Below are 19,039 nucleotides of genomic sequence, written 5' to 3'. Positions count from 1 at the left end.
TTTAAATATTGTTTTAGGGTTGCTACATTAGCTTGGGACTTCCAATAATTCTGCATTTCTTGATCAGTAAAGTCATATTATTGATTTCCAGCTCCATTATATAAAAATCAATATAAACAATTAGCTCCTTGGCTGAGTTATGTTTCATTTGAGTGCTTTTCTAGTGATGTAGTGTGTAATGTATGATTTAATGTAAGAGTAAATTGTGCTTAGAAAGCGTCTCACTTCAAATGCGTCGATCAAACATTTTCGAAACCGGTACTGATACCTTTGATACCGGTTCCTACTTCTTCTTTTTTTTTTTCTTATACCATTTTCATAAAACTACAATTAGAATTACAAGTAGTCCAAATTTTTGAGTTACATTTTTTCAAATAAATGAAAAATAGTTTTCAGTGCAAAAAAAAAACTTGCTAACAAGTGACAAAATCCATGTGTTTGTGTCTTATCGTTTAAACTATTGTAATAGTGTCTCGCCTGCACTTAATACAAAACTCTGCAAACAAGAATTCTGACCCGCTCTAGTAGAAGAACTCACATTTCCCCGATCTTTAAAACTCTTCACTGGCTGCCAGTTTCTTCAGGATCAATTTTAGAATTCTGGTTTTTAATTTCAGAGTTCATGGTCAGACTCCTCCTTACATCTGAGGTCTGTGGATCAGAATCTACTGATGGTTCCTTCTGGACCAGAGGAGAGAAATCCTTCCAGGCTGTTGCTCCTAAGCTTTGGAATGATCTTCCTCTCCCTCTGTGTTTGATGGATCTACTGACTCCTTCGAGAAACATCTTAAGACATTCTTATTTAATCAGGCTTTCCCATGACTTTCTGGGACTCCTGTGTTTGTCTTATGTGTCTTGATCTTTTAAAGTATATATTTTATTGAGTATTGTTTGTGATTGTTAAAGCGCTTTGTGACCCTGGTCTAGACAAGGGACTTTAACAATAACCTTTACTTTACTTAATTAACAAATCTTTCTGACATTCACTACCTTTGTTACTAAGCAGTTTTTGCTACAGAAAAATACACACATTATCCAGTTTTTATCAGGCGTTGGTTATGAAAATCGGCACCAAAAAAAAAACAAGCATTTTTCGATACACGGTTCTACGAAAGCATTTCAGTCGTTGCCACAAAAACTAAGGTATCCCAGGTAGTACATGACATTTAAACAACAAAATATATATATTTTTTTTAATGTCCAATCTTGGATTTAAGTTATTCTTTCAGTAAAAAACTTAGTATTCGTAACCCCTGAGAAAAAAACAACAATTTGTTGTCGAACCTGCCCCGAGTTTGCATCGGTACACAAATGTTTGGCATGAGAAGTATTTGCTGTTCACCGAGGGTGTGTTCACTTGTATAAGCAGAGACCAAAGGGAGACTTCAGAAGGCCTGACTGGGTTCAGCTACTGAGCAAATATGCTAACCACACAGCTCTACTCTTGACAACGTCACACTTTTCAAACCCACTTGTCCTGTTCACCTGGATTTCATTCCCTGACGACACAGAATCACCTGTCGTGATCTGAGGCCTCGACCGGAGATATATCGCTCTTTTAAGCGAGACGCACATTCCGACGGGCAGCTGACTTGAGATGCGAGTCGAGCATGTGTTGGTTTCCGAGACTTCCGGAGATTTAAATGAAAACAGATGAAGATTAAAGTCGTGATTTCTAAAGCTGATGATCCACAAACCGTCTCGTGGACGATAGCTTTCAAAGTAAAGGGATCTTGTCTTCATATGGAGTCAAAACTTCAATACTAAAAACACCTTAAATAAACGTACAATGACAATCTATACTGGAATGCTATTTATTATTTAGTAACAACTCCTTTACTCTGAGAACAACCAGTTTGAACCAATCAGAAAGCAGCTCATCTACAAATGAAACCTGTCAGTCTTGTGTTGTCACAATGCAAAAGTCTTACATTGAAAGTGTCTATTTTTAAGAATCTTTACATCCTTTAAGGTGCACCTGAGTTCTTCTGATGGATAAACCTTATCATAAAAGGTATTTATTGTATTACATAGGTAAGGGCAAAAATATTTGATATTTATTGACATTATCTATGTTGTCATTTATAAAAGTGTCTGATTAAAATTAACCCCTCACAGCTCAAGAGTATTTATTCTCCAAACAAGAAGAAGCTGTCTCGCCTGCAGTTAATACTCTGCAGGGAGAATTCTATCCTGCTCTAGTAGAAGAACTCACATTTCCCCTGATCCTTAAAACTCATTGCACCGGCTGCCTGTTTCTTTTAGGATCCATTTTAAAATTCTGGTTCTTACTTTCAAAAGCTATTCATGGTCAAGCTTCACCTTACATCACTGATCTGATCCAGCCTTACACCCCAGCTTGGGCTCTTAGGTCTGTGGATCAGAATCCTGGCTGTTGCTCCTAAGCTTTGGAACGATCTATCTCTCCCTCTGTGTTTGATGATCTACTGACTCCTTCAAGAAACATCTAAGACCTTTTTTTTATTTGTGCAGCTATTTTCCTCATTTCTGGAACAAAACTGTGTTTGTCTTATGTGTTCTGAGTTTTTTTTTAAATGCGTATGTATTTTTAACTATGGACCCTGGTCTAGAAAGGTACTTTACAAATAACCATGACTTACTTACTTCTCCATCTGTATATTGACAGTCAGAATATTGAATTTATATATTTGTTTAGATTTGTCGGATCATTTCCTGGTTCCTGTTAATCTCCTTCGCCAACTCCTTGTCGCTACGAGCAACGGGAAGCATGTTTTTCAGGAGCAGACATTCATGCTCCTGCTGAGTCACTGTTCATCCTGTAGGATATGACGTCTTATTCAAAGACTTACATTAAAAATATTACGTTTTTCTTCAATAAATTTGTCAAAACAAAACAAAACAGTGTCATACCAAGAAGAGATGTATAACATGTATAACTGGGTAGTCACAATATGATTCATCGTAGCAAAACATTTCTGACAATAATGGAGGCAAGAATTAAACAAAGACGTTTAATTAGAATGAAACTTAAATGAGTCATTTATTATGCAGCAGATCAACCATTTTCAAAAGCCTTTAGTCTGTTCATTGTAATAGAAAAAGGATGAATGAGAGGCAGAAATAATAGGAAGGCTTCTCCTCTCGACTCCTTTTCAATCTCTAAAAAATATCTTGTCTGATCAGAACTGTTTAATTACGGTTGTATCTGCGTGAACACAGAGGGAAGAATGTTGTATTTATATTTATAAACCGGATAAATACAGGTAAAAAGGTTTCATCGTAGTCGAAAACTCAATTATATGGAATTCCAGGAGCGCCACGATTGAGTAATGAAAAAAAAAACGATTGTAATTATAGAAATCGACAGGAAAAGAAGGAACAATAAATAGAAATATGTTTAAATGGAATTATTTGATTAGTCTATGGGGAAATTAATACAACTAAACTACTGTATTAGATTTAGAGGTAACAAGTTACACAGCGGTTTCTGGCATTTGGCGAAAAGATTGTGCTTTTTCCCTTTATTCCTTTATTATTGATGTAAATTTATTACAATATTTATTAATTCCTCACGTTATCTTGTGATTTTGTTGATTAAACTCCAATATTATTACTATTATTATAAGGTGGAGGCTTCAGATAAGACTTTTTCTACACTGTTTCAATATCTATTGTGTTTATAGTTGTATTCTTTTCAATTGTGCAAAAATATAAAAAGGTTAAATACACACATAAATGGATATCCAACTGATTTTCAGCAAGTATTATACGCGTCAAGAGGAGATATTGTTTTCATCAGGTGACACAATGTAACATCATATGATCTCGATCTCTAAATAAAACTATCAAAGAACTCTTCTAAGATCTCGCCTTCAGGGATAAAGTGTAACCTGTGAGTCAACATGTGATTTTCTTTTTTTACATAAGAATTCAGAAGAAGAATAACATATCTTCAAAGAAAGCTGGTTAACAACAATGTTGTTATGACACAAAATACAGAAAAATATACTTTATAATTATTGCCAATGATAAATGCAAAGTATTCATTCATTATTGTGTTATATGTGTATAATATCTGACTGTTAAAGACGAGATATAAGTGGATTTATATTCGATGACAGGTGATGAAGTCACACGTGGCACCGCGTAAACACGTAAACACACATTTGCAAAACACAACCGGAAGCTGCAGAATATTGTACAAATACACATATTTGTCAACAACAAACAACCTTAAACTGGAAACCGCGAATTGTTCCTGTATCTACCGTCGAGTTGTCAACACATATTTGCATTGATAGCGACGGTCAGTGGAGAAAAGGCTGGTCCAGCGCCACCGACCAATGACCGACAAGGCGCGTTTTAACATGACGTTAAAATGAAAAACATCAAAAATGACCTTTAAAAAAAAAATGATAGTCTAGATATAACAACGTTTGAAAGTGTGTTCGTCGCTCACCTCAGGTCTCGCGCTGGTTTCTGTGGCTGTTGGTTTTTTGGAGGAGGATGATGCGCCGACTCACGCACGAGACTCATATGTCACCGTCCTGCGCGCGAGCCAGTAGGTGGAGCACGTGGTGCGTGTTTGGCGCAGTACGCGAACGGCACTGTGGGTAGTGTAGTTTTCTTTAAACGCGAAGGTTGAATCATTCACTTTAAAAAACTGAAATATTGTATTTATTTCAACAATGGTATCATGTGTTATTATTATTATTTTTTATTATTATTAGTAAGTAAGTAAGTCATTTTTATTTGTATAGCGCTTTTCCAGACAAGGGTCACAAAACGCTTAAACAATCAAAACAATATTCAATAAAGTATATACATTAAAGATCAAGATAAAAACTGATAACACAACAGGAGTTCCAGAAAATCAAGGAAAAGCCTGAACAAATAAAAACGTCTTTAGATGTTTCTTAAAGGAGTCAGTAGACTACATCAAGCGCAAAGAGAGAGGAAGATTATTATTATTATTATTGTTGTTATTATTTATTTCTAGTTTTTTAATAGGGTGTACAATGTTTGTAAGTACGTTGTATTCTTGAAATGTAATGAAATTTATGGATTAAGTGTAATGGCGATTATCAGAAATTCTGAATAAATAAATAAAGAAATTATGTTTCTTTTTTAAAATGGTAAAATGTTGCGATATTTTTTTAATATTCTTTGTAGTTTTTTCGAGAATTATCTTAATAGTGTTTGAATTTTAACGATTATGTCTGTTTGTATTGTTGTTAAATGCGTGACGAAAGTGCCGCCACAAAAAGAGGTAAAAACGGCAGCCTCAATAGTTAGGGCCAATTCAATTGTATGGAAGGTCCAACTGAAATGTTACATATATAAATGCACTTTAAATATGATAATGATTTGCGGGACAATCAGTAAAAAAACTGTGATAAATAATAAAAAATAACGAATCGAATCTGCGAAACCCTACACTAGACTGAATTTACTCGACGCGCTGTCATTGAGAAAAATGGCCGCTTCCTCGGGAGACGCAAGCATGTCCGTCTCACCGCCTGAAGAGACGAATATGGACAACCAACCGCTTCAGTACAGCATGATTCTGGATCATCTGATCGGGGACAAGAGAACCGTGAAGGATCTGAACCCCACCGTGATGGGGGGGCTCCCTGTTCCGTTCAAAAGTGAGGAGCAGAAGATGATCGAGAGAGGGATGGAGAGCTGCACCTTCAAGACGGTCCTGGCCTGTGTTGGAGGTTAGAAATACTCGTGCATTTCAGAGATAATACATGATATTACATGGTATTACATGTCAATAAAGTCCTCTTGTTCTCCCACAGGGTTCGTGCTGGGGGGAGCGTTCGGTGTTTTCACGGCAGGTATCGACACTAATGTGGGCTTCGACCCCAAAGACCCCATGAAGACCCCCTCAGCTCGAGAGGTCCTCAAAGACATGGGCCAGAGAGGGATGTCTTACGCCAAGAACTTCGCCGTGATCGGTGCCATGTTCTCCTGCACAGAGTGTATCATCGAGTCGGTGAGTTTGACCCGTTGATCCTCACTAAACAAACACTAGTTACTTAAGAATAAAATACATCAAAACTATTGAAAAATGATCTGTAAATATGTCAAGATCATAGTTTGAGGACTAGAATACTTTTGGTGGAGTGATGTTGTGTATATTTCTAAATAAAATGTATATAGAGTGAAATATAACACGGTTGCCTTGGTGCTCTGTTGTGTTTTTCTATTGCTTTTTTTGTGTGTTTACTTATTTCATTCCTTTTTTCTGTACTGACACCACAAACAAGTTTTTACAACACTTGCAAAAAAGTTTCTGATTCTGAAAAATAGTTTTACAGATTAAATCTGTCATGACTACAGTACATTTCATCTTTTGCATTCTTTTTTTTGTAGCTGTTAAAAAAAATTGAATATATAATGCGTAAATATAGAATATTTATTTACAAAAATATATATTTTGGATGTAATCAAATGACAGCTTGAGCTTCTTTTATAATGTCCTTTTTATTTTATTTCCCCATCATATTAAAGCATCTTTTATTCGCCAATTCTTTATTTTGTCCGCAACAATTTCGGTATATATTGAGGATATTTAATTTCCCTACACTTTTTTAGATAATGAATAAAAAACAAACAAACGAGCTTCTGCAAAAAGTTGTGCTCTACCGCCCTCTGGTGATTGGTTTTAAAATAACAAATCTCTTTAATACTTAATCGATTCTTCTTTTAAACATCTCTTTATTCATTTATATGTTACATGATTCAATTAAATAAAGTTATGCTTGCATGATGTAGATTAAAAAACAATTCAAAACACACACGCAAGTTCAAATTAACAAACACAAATAAAGCAACCAAAATACTATATATTAAAAAAAGGTTAAGAGGAAACAATAATAAATAACAAACTAAAGAAAAGCAAACCTCTGTATTGAACCTATTTATAAAATCATATTCTCCATTTTAACATGTTCCAGAAAGTCGTCAAACATTGTCAATTTCTTTGTCTTGTTCCCTTTTAATACAAAAGATCAATTTCTCCAAGGATTCATTTAAGCCATTGAGAGATTCTTCAATAAACCAAATAATTAATTCATGATATTATCATTTATTTTCATCCACAGCACAGAGGCAAGTCTGACTGGAAGAACGCCGTATACAGTGGATGTGTTACAGGAGGAGCCATCGGACTTCGTGGTACGTTCACGTCGCAGCCGATCAATTTAAAACGTGTGAAACTATTTATTTCCTCTCATCGACTCTCACCGTTTCTTCTGCAGCTGGTCTGAAGGCTGGAGTTCTAGGATGCGGAGGCTTCGCCGCGTTTTCTGCTGCTATAGAATATTATCTTCGGTGACGAGACTGGAGTTTGGACCGGAATACATGAGAGACATTTGTGTCGCTTCAATCATGAACTCTTGCTACGATGCTGAGGCGAACCATGTGACCAAGTGGACTTAAAAAAGAAAAGTTTTTATTTCACCAACTATTGTTTATCTTACTGTTGGGTTTCTGTAAATATGTAAGCTATATTGTGTTGACATGAACTTGTCCTACATCAGGCAATAAATATTTCTATTCAAGTGATCGGATGTTCATTGACGGATGTTGAAAACATGGAAACTATTGTGGTGATGACTTACTTACTTACTATATACAGAATAAAATTACAGGCTAATTACGGTACAAAAACAAAGTTAAAGTTATGTTATTTACAAAGCCGTATCTTATTTCATTATCCACAATTTGATTCATTACCTCATCGGTATCCAGCCTTCATTCAGCCAATGGAAGTCTGGAAACAGAATATTCTTCCAACATGGCAACTATTGTGACGTTTAGCGAGTGCAGTACCACTTTATTCCACTGGCGGTCACTCGTCTAAAAATCGCATAGAGCTGCTTTAAATTTACCTTTACAAATCGAATCCTTTAATAATACATTAAATACATTAAATATTAATGATCTGACTGAAGCAAATATAGATGACAACTGTAAAAAAGTTTAGGTTATTTTATTTAATCCTGAAATGTGTTAGATTAACTAAAGTGTAAAATCTGAGCCTGTGGATTATAGAAGATCAACCGCGACATATTGAGATTTTACTTAGTTTTTTTCTTAACTATAACTTTTGAACTCACAATGAAGAAGAAAATATGGTGCGGTTTTATTGTTTTTTTGTGATTTTATATTTTTCATTGGTATTTGTAGAGCGACCTTGAGGAGATTATAAATACAACGATTATTATTAGTATTTAAATGAGTGGATATATTGCATTATTTTCAGATACAACAAAAACATTTTCTGCTTATTTCAGGAGAGTTTTTTTACAACGACCCAAATCTGTCAGCGTTCAAGCTCCTTCTATTTTTAGTCTTGAATCACGAGACAATTGCTGCCTGTGTAGCTTCAGTATATTTTTAATAAATAATTACATTAATTCACAATGACATTAAGAAATGGAAATATATCAGTAACTTTAACATTTAAAATGTAGAAACTTGACCTTTAAATTTGCTTATTTTAAAGCATAGGATATATATATTTTATATTATATATATATATATATTATAACTAAATAATGAGTATATTGAAAGGTTGAATTTGTTTCTATTGAATCATTCAATTCATTTATTTTTCAACTATTAACTTAACATTTGTATTGAATTTATTTTACACATAGTTTTATATTATAATTCCAATATTTAAAACAATGAATTTTCTAAATACTATAGTCTGAAATTTGTATCAATATAAATTCAATATAAAATGAAAAGAAAAAAGGAAAAGAAAGTACCAAGAGAGGACTGAGCGACTTCCAACTTTTAACCAATCACGTGACGCGCAGACGATCACATGACGACATCAACAAGTAGCTCTTTCAATAATAATAATAATAATAATAATAATAATAATCTCTATTTATATAGCGCCTTTCTAGACCAGGGTCACAAATGTCACTGAAACACTTCCATACAGTCCTGAACGACTCGTCTTCTATTACAAATAACGGTGCAAAAAAAGGCGAAGCGACAAATGAAAGAAAGTGTTTTAGAAACTTTTATTTTACTTTAAAAAAAGAGAAAGTTCACATTAACATTGAGCCTCATTATAACAGCATTCTGGAATGAAGCGAATACAACATCTGCGTTTTTTAGTTGTTTTTTTTTCCATCATATATTAAAAATATCAAATGGTTCTGGTCTAGCAGTGATTACAGTATCTGGAAGGATGTCGTGTGTGTGTGTGTGTGTGTGTGTGTGTGTGTGTGTGTGTGACACTGGCCTGCTCTGAAGCTGAACATGCAATGAGGGCAACTACACGAGAGTAAATCGGTGGAACTTGCAACGAGAAGAAGAAGAAAAACAAAAGTTAAACGTTCCATTTAACGGTGTGTTTCCTCGTCAAGTGCCTTCTGATCTACGGAGTGATTCTCTGCTCAGTCTGGCCTCGAACTGAGCAGAAACAGACTAAAAACAACTACCTGACGACAGCATCTCTACTGGCAAACAACTGTACAGGCACGACTGATACAAACTTTTAAATAAATAGGGGCTTGATTTTGGCCGAGACTGCTGGAGGAGGAAGAGTTTTCTCCTGGTAGAAAAAAAAAAAAATCACCTGCTCAGTATCAAGACGATCGAACCCTCGACACAAATCTGTCGTGAACATGTCGATGTCTCTCACTCTGGTCCAGATAAAAAGACTCTCGGAGACATCGACTCGTCACGAATCCTGAGCTCTCATTGGTCGCGCGCCCTCCGAGCACGTGACCCCTTAAACACTGTGGGGGGGTGTGATGGTGGTGGTGGTGGTGTGGGGTGGAGGGGGGGGCTGTACATGTCGAAACGAGGTAGGAGGTTTCAGGGCGACCGGGGAGACGAAGACACGTTGACCCCCTTCTGGCCCCGGAAGGTTTTGGTCTCAGACGTCCGTGGAGATGTAGAGCGTGTTGCGTTTGAGTTCAGCGAAGGAGATGGGAGGATGCTGCAGGTAGTAGAGCAACACCTGCACCTGAGGAGCACGTGAGGGAGACAGAACCAGGGTTTTACTGCGTGAACTTTCACTGTTAGGATTTTAAAACGATGTCTTCGAGACAAAAACCAAAGAAACATCAAATCGAAGACATAAACTACACAACTATGGAAGTTTATCAGCGTCTCGGAATATTGAAAGGTTGAATTTAACATTTTTAATTTAAAATGAAGCTGTTGTTTTACTTCAAATTTTTTTTTTTTTTTACATTTAATAACCTAATCAATTGTATATTGAAAGTTTTAGTATTTTTTCTAAATAATTAAATAGATAATTAAAGTAAATAAACATTTTAACGTTGAATTTTAAATTTAAAAAGTGAACATTTTGTCGAGAAATTGTATTTTTTTTATCATTAATATCATATAAAAAAATAAATAATTCATTTTGAAAATATTGTTAGCCTTTTAAATTCAATATAAAAATGGTGCCACTATTATACCAACATTTTCTATTTTGAATTAAAATGACTAAAAAAGACTGAATAAATAGTGAAAAACTTTTTTGAAATATTTAATTGGAATTTTAACTTTTTGTATATATAAGAAATAATCGTATAAAAATATGCAGAAATTTACAATTCAATTATTTAATAAAAAAATAAAACTTTTTATTATTAAACTATTGAATTACATTTTTACAAATATCGTTAAGTACATCAACATCTCAATCAAAAATAATCTAAATTTTATCATTTGAAATTTAACACTATAATATACTGATGATCTAAATAAACCCTCAAAAAGCAACAATGAAACAGAATCTGAGGTGTTAGTCTTGAATATAAATAATTGTATGGTGTATAAAATCAGAATACTTGGCAAGTATATGACTAAAAACTAAAGTAATGCCAGTAAATTCATTCAAAGTCATTTTAGGAAAAGAAAAACGTGTCCTTATTATGGCGAATATAACTTAAAGGCATAAATAAAATGAAACGGGTCATTTATAATAATATTTTAAAACGGGTATTATTTAAATAATAGCATCGTTGACTGTTTAAATCAACATTAACTCTGTCATACAGGGACGTGGAAAAGATGTTGATGCTGGACTCGCTCCAACACAAACACAGCTGGGACGACGACTGGACTTGTTGGTGGTTGAAGTAGGCGAGACATTTTTATGTGACGTCCACGACTAGTGTCATGTCAGCCCTTGTGTAACTTCTCAGAGTTACTGCTCTGTACGCATTATGAATTTAGAAAATGACCTTTAACATAAATAAAAACTAATATACTCTGTATACTGTGATATAAATACAAGAAAATACGTGTTTTTTTGATGGATCTACTGACTCCTTCAAGAAACAGTTTTTATTTGTTCAGGCATTTCCTTGATTTTCTGGAACTCCTGTTGTGTTATCAGTTTTATCTTTATCTTTAAAGTATATACTTTATAGAATATTGTTTTGATTGTTTAAGCGCTTTGTGGTCTGGAAAACCGCTATATAAATAAAAATGACTTACTTACTTACTCTTAGGTGACCAAGAGGGGGCGCCAACGCACCTCGATTACAAATTATTTTGTGTCGTTTATAATTAATTAATTAATTATAGTTAAAACAGTAGCTTTTGTCAGCTTAAGTATTAATATTACATTCTACATAAATATTATTTAAAGCCATATGTTTTCATAGGCAACTTTTAAATAGCTCATCAATCTACAGATGCAAATAACCCAAATCTTAATAAAACTAGTAACAATGATAACATTAGTCAAGATAAAAAAGACGAGCTCACCTGTGCCATGACGTCATGTGACCAGATGTCGGAGGCGGACGTGATGTGCTGACTCTTGCTGGTCTCGGTCTCAGAGGGTCTGAGCAGAGTGGGGCCGAAGACGGTGGCCAGGTTGTGAAGGGACATCTTGTTGATGGGCTCCTTCTCCGCGACCCTGCAACACAAACTCAGTATTGTACTCTGAAGGAGTAGAATGGTGGAGGAGGAGGAGGAGGAGGAGGAGGAGGAGGAGGAGGAGGAGAAGGAGGAGGAGGAGGAGGAGGAGGAGGACGAGGAGGAGGTGGAGAAGGAGGAGGATGAGGAGGAGGATGAAGAGGAGGAGGATGGAAGAGGAGGAGGAGGAGGAGGAGGAGGAGGAGGAGGAGGAGGAGGAGGAGGAGGAGGAGGAGGAGGTGGAGGAGGACGAGGAGGAGGTGGAGAAGGAGGAGGATGAGGAGGAGGATGAAGAGGAGGAGGATGGAGGAGGATGGTGGACGAAGGAGGAAGATGAGGGGGAGGAGGATGAAGGAGGAGGAGGTGGAGGAGGAGGATGAAGGAGGAGGAGGACGACGAGGATGAAGGAGGCGGAGGAGGACGACAAGGACAAGGAGGAGGAGGAGGACGACAAGGAGGAGGTGGAGAAGGAGGAGGAGGAGGTGGAGAAGGAGGAGGAGGAGGAGGAGTCGAACCGTTTGAGGTGCTCCAGCAGAGTGAGGAAGGTCATGAGGTTGGGGTCCGGCAGAGAGCGCAGCAGGTGCATCATGCAGTTCTCTTTAGCTGCCGGGTCTGAGAGAGCTGTGGACAGATGGAGAGTCTCAGAGTCCAGATAATTAGGGATTACATTGAATATACAAATATAACAAGACAATATGGAAAAATGTAGAACAGCTAAAAGATAATAAAGTGTATTTCTAAGAAAATATGGACTTAAATGGTTTATCAATAACAAAATAATGTAATAATAAATTCATATATTTTTAAAATGTACAATTGACATGTTTGTTCCTTTTGCTAATCATTTTCCATTTGCTAATATTGTGATACTATAGTAACAAGGATATATTTGTAGTATTGTCCACGTACTTGACTCTTGTTTTTCATAATTTACAGACCACATAACTCTCGACGAAGACGTAACTGATCTTTTTTTTTTTTTTTTAAACCAAAATATGTCCAAACATCAACTTTAAAATCTGCTGAAGGCGAATGTATTTTCTCGTCCTCAGTCATCGCCGGAATCTTGCGGGATTTCAATGTTCATTAAGTAACGACGGCCAGAAGTATAATTGCAAAAAAACAAAAACAAACGGTGTATATATTTACATATGAATTGTACAAAAATATTTTATTGTACACACAAATTATGTAACTATAAACCCAAACTATGAGGACACAAATATGATTTGCAAGAAGAACATTTTAAATATAAAATGTTTAATAAATAAAATGAAAAATAATAAGCGGTATCAATACAGCATCGTGGAAAAGAAAATTAAATTAAATTAAAGCAGTTACGACAGTTAAGAGTCGTGTGCTCTGTAAATTCTGCGAAACCAGAGTCAAGTACTCGGGTATTGTGATCGCGTCGCCAGATTATTGCCAACAACCCCCGAGCCCTAATATCTCCGACAAGACGGCGTGAATCGCGTCACCTATTCCCTCCATGAAGGCGGGGTAGAGGCGGTCGGTGAGCAGCGGCTCAGGCAGCTCCCTGAAGTAGAGCTTGAGTGTCCCAGCGATAGCATTGATGTCCATGTCACTCAACATCACCAGGATGTCTTTGGTATCTGAAAGAAAAAGAAGTTGATCAGTATCATGCGATTAACGACCACATTGTCATGCTAGCAAAAAAAATGGCCGTGGTAATTGTCTTAACCAGAAAGAAGAGATTTTAGAGGCGAAAAGGAAGAATAAGAAGTTGGTCTTACTGGTGTCGAAAGCTAATTTCAGAGCTTGAATATCTGTGGCGACCCCTGAGATCCGGTAGATTCCCACCTCGTCTATCCCCCTCTTCTCCACCTCCTCAATGCACTGGCGGACGATGTAAGGCACTTTGGAGCGTTCTCGCCTGCGGGGGTTGAATCACAAGTAAATAATAATAATAATAATAATAATTAAACGCTCCTGACGATCAACACTGACTTTGTCACCACGTTGATTTTGACCCCGAACACGCCCGTCTGTTTTTTGGAGGGCGTCCTCTTCAAGCTCAGATCCCTGCTTGTAAACTTCATGGAGAATTCCACTTTGATCTAAGGACAGCAACAAGAAATATATAAATTAAAAATATATAAATAATAACAGTAAAAATATATATTTATATATGACGCTCACCCCGTTCATCTCTATCACGTCCATGTGCCAGTTTTTGGACTGAACCGTCTGAGGATCCAACTGAAAGAGAGAAAAACAGTTAAAGATTAATTGATTAAAATAATCATTAATAAAAAACCCTTTTAAATCTGAGGCACAATTTGACAATATTTGGTGACTTGCCAAAACTGGCAAACCATTTTTAATGGTCCAGAACCCATTTAAAAAAAAAGGATTTATTCCTTTGTAGCCAACAAATTAAACAGAAGCATAATAATAATAATAATGCTTTTTTTTTTTTTTTTTAACTATATAGAGCTTAATGTGCTTGTATAGAAACATACTGGCAAATACGTTTTGCTGATTTTAGAGGTCGCCAAGAATAGATCGTCATGGAGAATTTTTTTTATCTATATGTGGAATTGGTGTCAAATATCAAGGGGTCTAACCTAAAAATAAGAGCTTTAAAAATAGGTCAGTTTGGGGCTTATTTATGATTTGCACTTACTAAAAAAAAGTGCAAACTGGTTTGCACAGAACATACAAAGACAGCACACGACTAGAATGTGCGTCTTTTAAAAGGATAAAATGGTGTTTTTCACTGTAGAATTGTGAGCCTTTACATGCTATGCTACATAGCACCTGCTATCCAAGCTAACACACGTTAGCACGTACAAGCTACAACCACAAGTAAGTAAGTAAGTAATTTTTATTTGTATAGCGCTTTTCTAGACCAGGGTCACAAAGCGCTTAAACAATCAAAACAATATTCAATAAAGTATATACTTTAAAGGGCAAGATAAAACTGATGCTCGTGATTAACTAGACCTGCAGCTTCCACACCGGACAAAATGGCCGCTCCGATTCTGTCAAGATAGATACTGACGTGGATGGAGGTCTCAGTGGGGGGCCCACGAATACTACTACAGTGTTTTTAACAACCTTCTCTCCACGCTCGTGTCATTAGCACTTAGCTGCGACACACACAGGCGTGTGAGGCTAACGTGTGCATTAGACTTGAAATTCATCTGGTCGTAAAAACTCCATTTACCGTTCAAGTCTATTATCGTTAAATCCAAGTTTTCCCGGCAGAGTTTGGTTTTGGGGTACGACTGATCACAGGAGCCACAGAATTTATCTGTTGAAAGGTTGAATTTTTTTTTGGATAATTTAATTAAAAAATTAAAATGAATGATTTCTGGGTTGTTGTTTTTTTTAAACACATAGTTTGATATTTTACTTGCAAAAACTCCCCCCAAAAAAGTCCAAATTATTATTTTATTTCATTTCGTAGCACTTTAAATTCAATATAAATATGTTGCCACCAGAAAATACGATTGCCACGATGGATTGATGCGCCACGATCTTTTTTTTTATGCTTTTACGACGTTGTGTTAAAAAGTTATATAAAGACTCTTTTGGTAGCGTTTGGTGGCAACAAATTTATATTGAATTTAAAAGGCTACCTTTAAAAAAAATCATGTTATTGAGAATATTTATTTTGGAATGATTGAAATTAGACAAGTGGGGAAAATAGATAATTCATTTTGACAAATATTGCATATTATATTCAAAAATACAATACAACCCTTCAATATCTTAATTATTGTATTAAATTATGCAATAAAAACAAATTCATCCTTTTAATATAGAGAGTTTTGAATACAATTATTTCAAAATATTTCAAAATATCCAAGGATATTTTATTTTATTTCAACATTAAAAAGCATTTAAGTTCTTCTGTAATAAACGACCTGCCTTCACCAACAGCTCCTTTATGAGCCACACTGGCTGATGGGAGATGTTAGCAAACTGGTAATGACCTCTCGTGAGGCAAGATGGAAAACGAATGCGACCCCTATAAGGGCACCAGGCCTGACATTTGGGTCCAGAGGACAGCATGTTAATACAGTATCTCATCTGCACTAATGTGAGAACAAAAGGTAAACGGAGGTCGGACAGAAATAGTCGCTCTGCCGTCATCAGCTGCTTGTTCTGCATTAATCTGTCTGAAAGTGCACCAAGATAGAACACAGACTGGAAGCAGTGACGCGGGTCAAACAGCATTTTCGACTTCATTTCCTGTCCTGAGAACATTTGTTCCATCCGACCAGTTTCTCTTCTCCATTATCAATCCACCGTCTACAGCTTATCAGGGTCGTGGAGGCAGCGGCCACAGTAAAGAGGTCCAAAACTTCCGAGAAACCTCTTCTTAGACAGTGAGCTTTCATTTGTTTTCAAAGCAAAATATGTCGAAACGTCAACTTCAAAAGCTGCTAGAGTCGACTGTATCCTCTCGTCCTCAGTCATCGCCGGGTTCTCGCAGGGTTTCCTTGTTCCTTTAGCAGTGGAGGACGTAATGTCCGCTGCCATCTAGCGGCCGGGAAGTTAATTGCAACACAAAAATGAACAAACGCTCTAAAGATTTGCAAGTTTATCGTAAAAAAAAAAAAAAATTAATTGAATTATATTATGTAACGAATTGTATTAAAATATAAACCGTAAAATGGCATTAATAAAATATTATCTGAAAGCAAAAAAACAACAAAAAAAAACAACAACAATCGATACTGTGCAGTTAAATATCAATTATATAGTAAAAATCACAGTTTATTTTCTTACATCCCTGATATCATGGATTGTATCATAGGTTTTCATTAGTTTCTAGCTCAACATGAAGTCATGATCAATAGTTGTTGAAAGCACTTGCGGGTCAGTTAAAGTGACTTTTCGGGCCAGATTTGATTCATACTGTTTACTTTAACAAAATGTAGCTTTAGATTTGGCACCAGAAGCAGAGAGACGCCGAACAGCCGGGAAGAAAAAGAAGAATTGTGTTCTGAACTAATGGGGTCACGAGACAAACACATCAACGGAAGTCATAGAAACATGACAGTGAAGCCTGCAGTGGATGCATGAGACTCACAGGCAGACATTTGGGTTTGAGGGGAGGTTGGAGTTGATGGGATGGTTGAATTTACCAACTTATATCTTAACATTTAAATTACGTTTTCTAAAAATAATGTATTTATCAAAAGGTCGAATTTTTTTTAATAAACATTTTAAATCAATACCTTTTCTATTGAATGGTTACATATATTTTTTTAATAATTATATTTTAAATATGGAATATTTTCCAATTCTATTAACTAAAGAAATAAATGTTCTAAATGCAATTTTTTTTATATATTTTATTCTTTTAAAATAAAAATGTTGGTATAAACGTGGTATCTGAACATCAATCTAACTAATACTTAATAATAAATGTAATCATTCAACAAAATCATTAAATGCTAAAAGAAACATTAGAAATGTAAAATTCAACCATTAAATATTAATATACTCATTTAATATTTATTAAATATACATTAAATAATGGCACTTCTATAGAATACTAACCGTATTTTAATCTTACCATAGGAATATATTTAAACATAGTTCATTCCTGATTTAAATGTGCTGAACGATTTTTTTGTATACATTTTCTATATATATATTTAACATATTTTTAGTTCATTAATAACGTGTTAAATCCTCCATTCAGTGAATTGAAGTGCAAATATTAGTCCAAGAAGGAGTTAAAATACCAGCGTGTTCCCACATCTTGAACGACCAGAACCGTCAGAAGAGGTTAAGCAGACGGAGACGACAATGACAAGCAAAGCTAAGAAAAACATGTGTCAATCAAAGACCTTCTGTCGGAGCAGCTTGCTGCGGACGCGTCCCCAGAGTTTGGCCCCGGTGTTGCTGTGCCTCTTGAGCAAAGGGCTCTGGCGAGTCTGGTTCTGGTCTATGCAGCAGTGCTCCTCCAGACACTCCACCACAGAGTTCAAGTTCACATCTAGAATCTCCGTCATGTCGACTCTGAACCTTCTTCAGGCGGAGGAAGTAAGACTTTTTGAGCAGGTGAGGAAAAACCTCTCAGAGAAAATAGAATCCAAAGATAATCTGGTCGCGTTAGATAATCTCAAGATCAGAAAAAGCCGTCATGATCGTCCTGGTTATTATTCCGTTACGCTTCTTCTTCTTCTTCCCAGCGAGCTCCACTCAGATGCCAACATCTCCTGCTTCCTGCACGCTCTGACTTCCTCGCCACATACACCCGGAGAGAGTGAGGGAGAGAGAGAGATGGAGAGAGAGAAAGAAGGAGGAGGGAAAGTGAAGAGCTGCAGCCACTGAAAGATCTTGACCGTCCAGATGTTGTTTTGCCTCCAGAAGAAGGATTAAAAACTAAACAAAAATGCCGTTCACAAACAAAAACGTCTCAACGTTTCATGTTTTGTCCTCTGATGAGGTCCATTAGAAAAAAAACACAAAAAAAAACAGGTTTAAATGCAAAGTTTTTGACTTTTATACAACCTTGAGAAGTTACTCCTCATTTATTGGGACAATCATCCATTTAACTTTTGTTATTTGTTTAAAAAAAATGTTTTATCGTTACAAACAGAAATACATTCAAATTAAATGTTATCCAATTGTCAGAAACAAGTCGATACACTTAAATACAATTTTATTTTTATTATACTATAATGGATATTCAACAGCTAAAATATTTGTTGTGTTTTTTTCCTTTCAAAATAATATATTATTCATCATTGTTTTTAATGGTTTCTATTTCAATTAAATCTATCAAATAAAATATATATATATTTTTTTTCATTCACAATTGACTAAATATTAACTGTGTTTGTTTATTTTTGTTTTGCCATTACACTTCTGGCCGCTAGAAGGCAGCAGCTAAAGCAACAATGAAATCCTGTGAGATCTCGGCGACGACTGAGGACGAGAGGATACAGTCCAGCAGCTTTTATACCTGATGTTTGGACATATTTTGGTTTCAAAACAAATGAAAGCAGTTAGGACTTCGTCAAGAGTCATGTGGTCTGTAAATTCAGCAACACCAGAGTCAAGTACTCGACAATACTACAAATATATATTTGTTTCTTCAGTATCATATCTCCCCAGTACCATGATAGGTATAGTATCGCAACAATCTTGC

At 35.8% G+C, this 19,039-nt stretch overlaps 3 protein-coding genes across 4 annotated transcripts in view; 1 reads left to right on the top strand and 2 right to left on the bottom strand.

Moving 5' to 3' along the window:
- Positions 1-4,536, bottom strand: part of specc1 (sperm antigen with calponin homology and coiled-coil domains 1) — a 32,983-nt gene extending 28,447 nt beyond the window's left edge. Inside the window, exon 1 of the mRNA XM_087807608.1 lies at positions 4,442-4,536. The gene's annotated coding sequence lies outside the window, so the exon portion shown is untranslated. The remainder of the gene's footprint in view (positions 1-4,441) is intronic.
- Positions 4,537-5,458: 922 nt separating this feature from the next.
- On the top strand, positions 5,459-7,554 carry timm22 (translocase of inner mitochondrial membrane 22 homolog (yeast)). Its single transcript, XM_087807409.1, has 4 exons — positions 5,459-5,702; positions 5,787-5,983; positions 7,095-7,167; positions 7,251-7,554. The coding sequence occupies exons 1-4, from the start codon at positions 5,459-5,461 to the stop codon at positions 7,325-7,327; spliced, it is 591 nt and encodes a 196-aa protein (XP_087663535.1). The 3' UTR covers positions 7,328-7,554.
- A 1,459-nt stretch (positions 7,555-9,013) lies between these two features.
- Positions 9,014-19,039, bottom strand: part of abr (ABR activator of RhoGEF and GTPase) — a 52,370-nt gene continuing 42,344 nt past the window's right edge. For both annotated transcript variants that reach the window (XM_087807605.1, XM_087807606.1), the window contains exons 17-23: positions 14,062-14,121; positions 13,870-13,979; positions 13,656-13,795; positions 13,380-13,514; positions 12,417-12,522; positions 11,749-11,902; positions 9,014-9,985 (exon numbers count right to left, since the gene is read on the bottom strand). In XM_087807605.1, coding sequence (XP_087663731.1) covers positions 9,896-9,985; positions 11,749-11,902; positions 12,417-12,522; positions 13,380-13,514; positions 13,656-13,795; positions 13,870-13,979; positions 14,062-14,121 — 795 coding nt within the window. In that variant the 3' untranslated portion in view covers positions 9,014-9,895. The remainder of the gene's footprint in view (positions 9,986-11,748; positions 11,903-12,416; positions 12,523-13,379; positions 13,515-13,655; positions 13,796-13,869; positions 13,980-14,061; positions 14,122-19,039) is intronic.

The sequence above is a fragment of the Callionymus lyra genome, chromosome 14 (assembly GCF_982586985.1).
Source record: "Callionymus lyra chromosome 14, fCalLyr1.hap1.1, whole genome shotgun sequence".
In the NCBI taxonomy this organism is placed as follows: Eukaryota; Metazoa; Chordata; class Actinopteri; order Syngnathiformes; family Callionymidae; genus Callionymus; species Callionymus lyra.
Note: the sequence above shows the minus strand (reverse complement) of the source record. Positions and strands in the feature narration are given on the sequence as shown.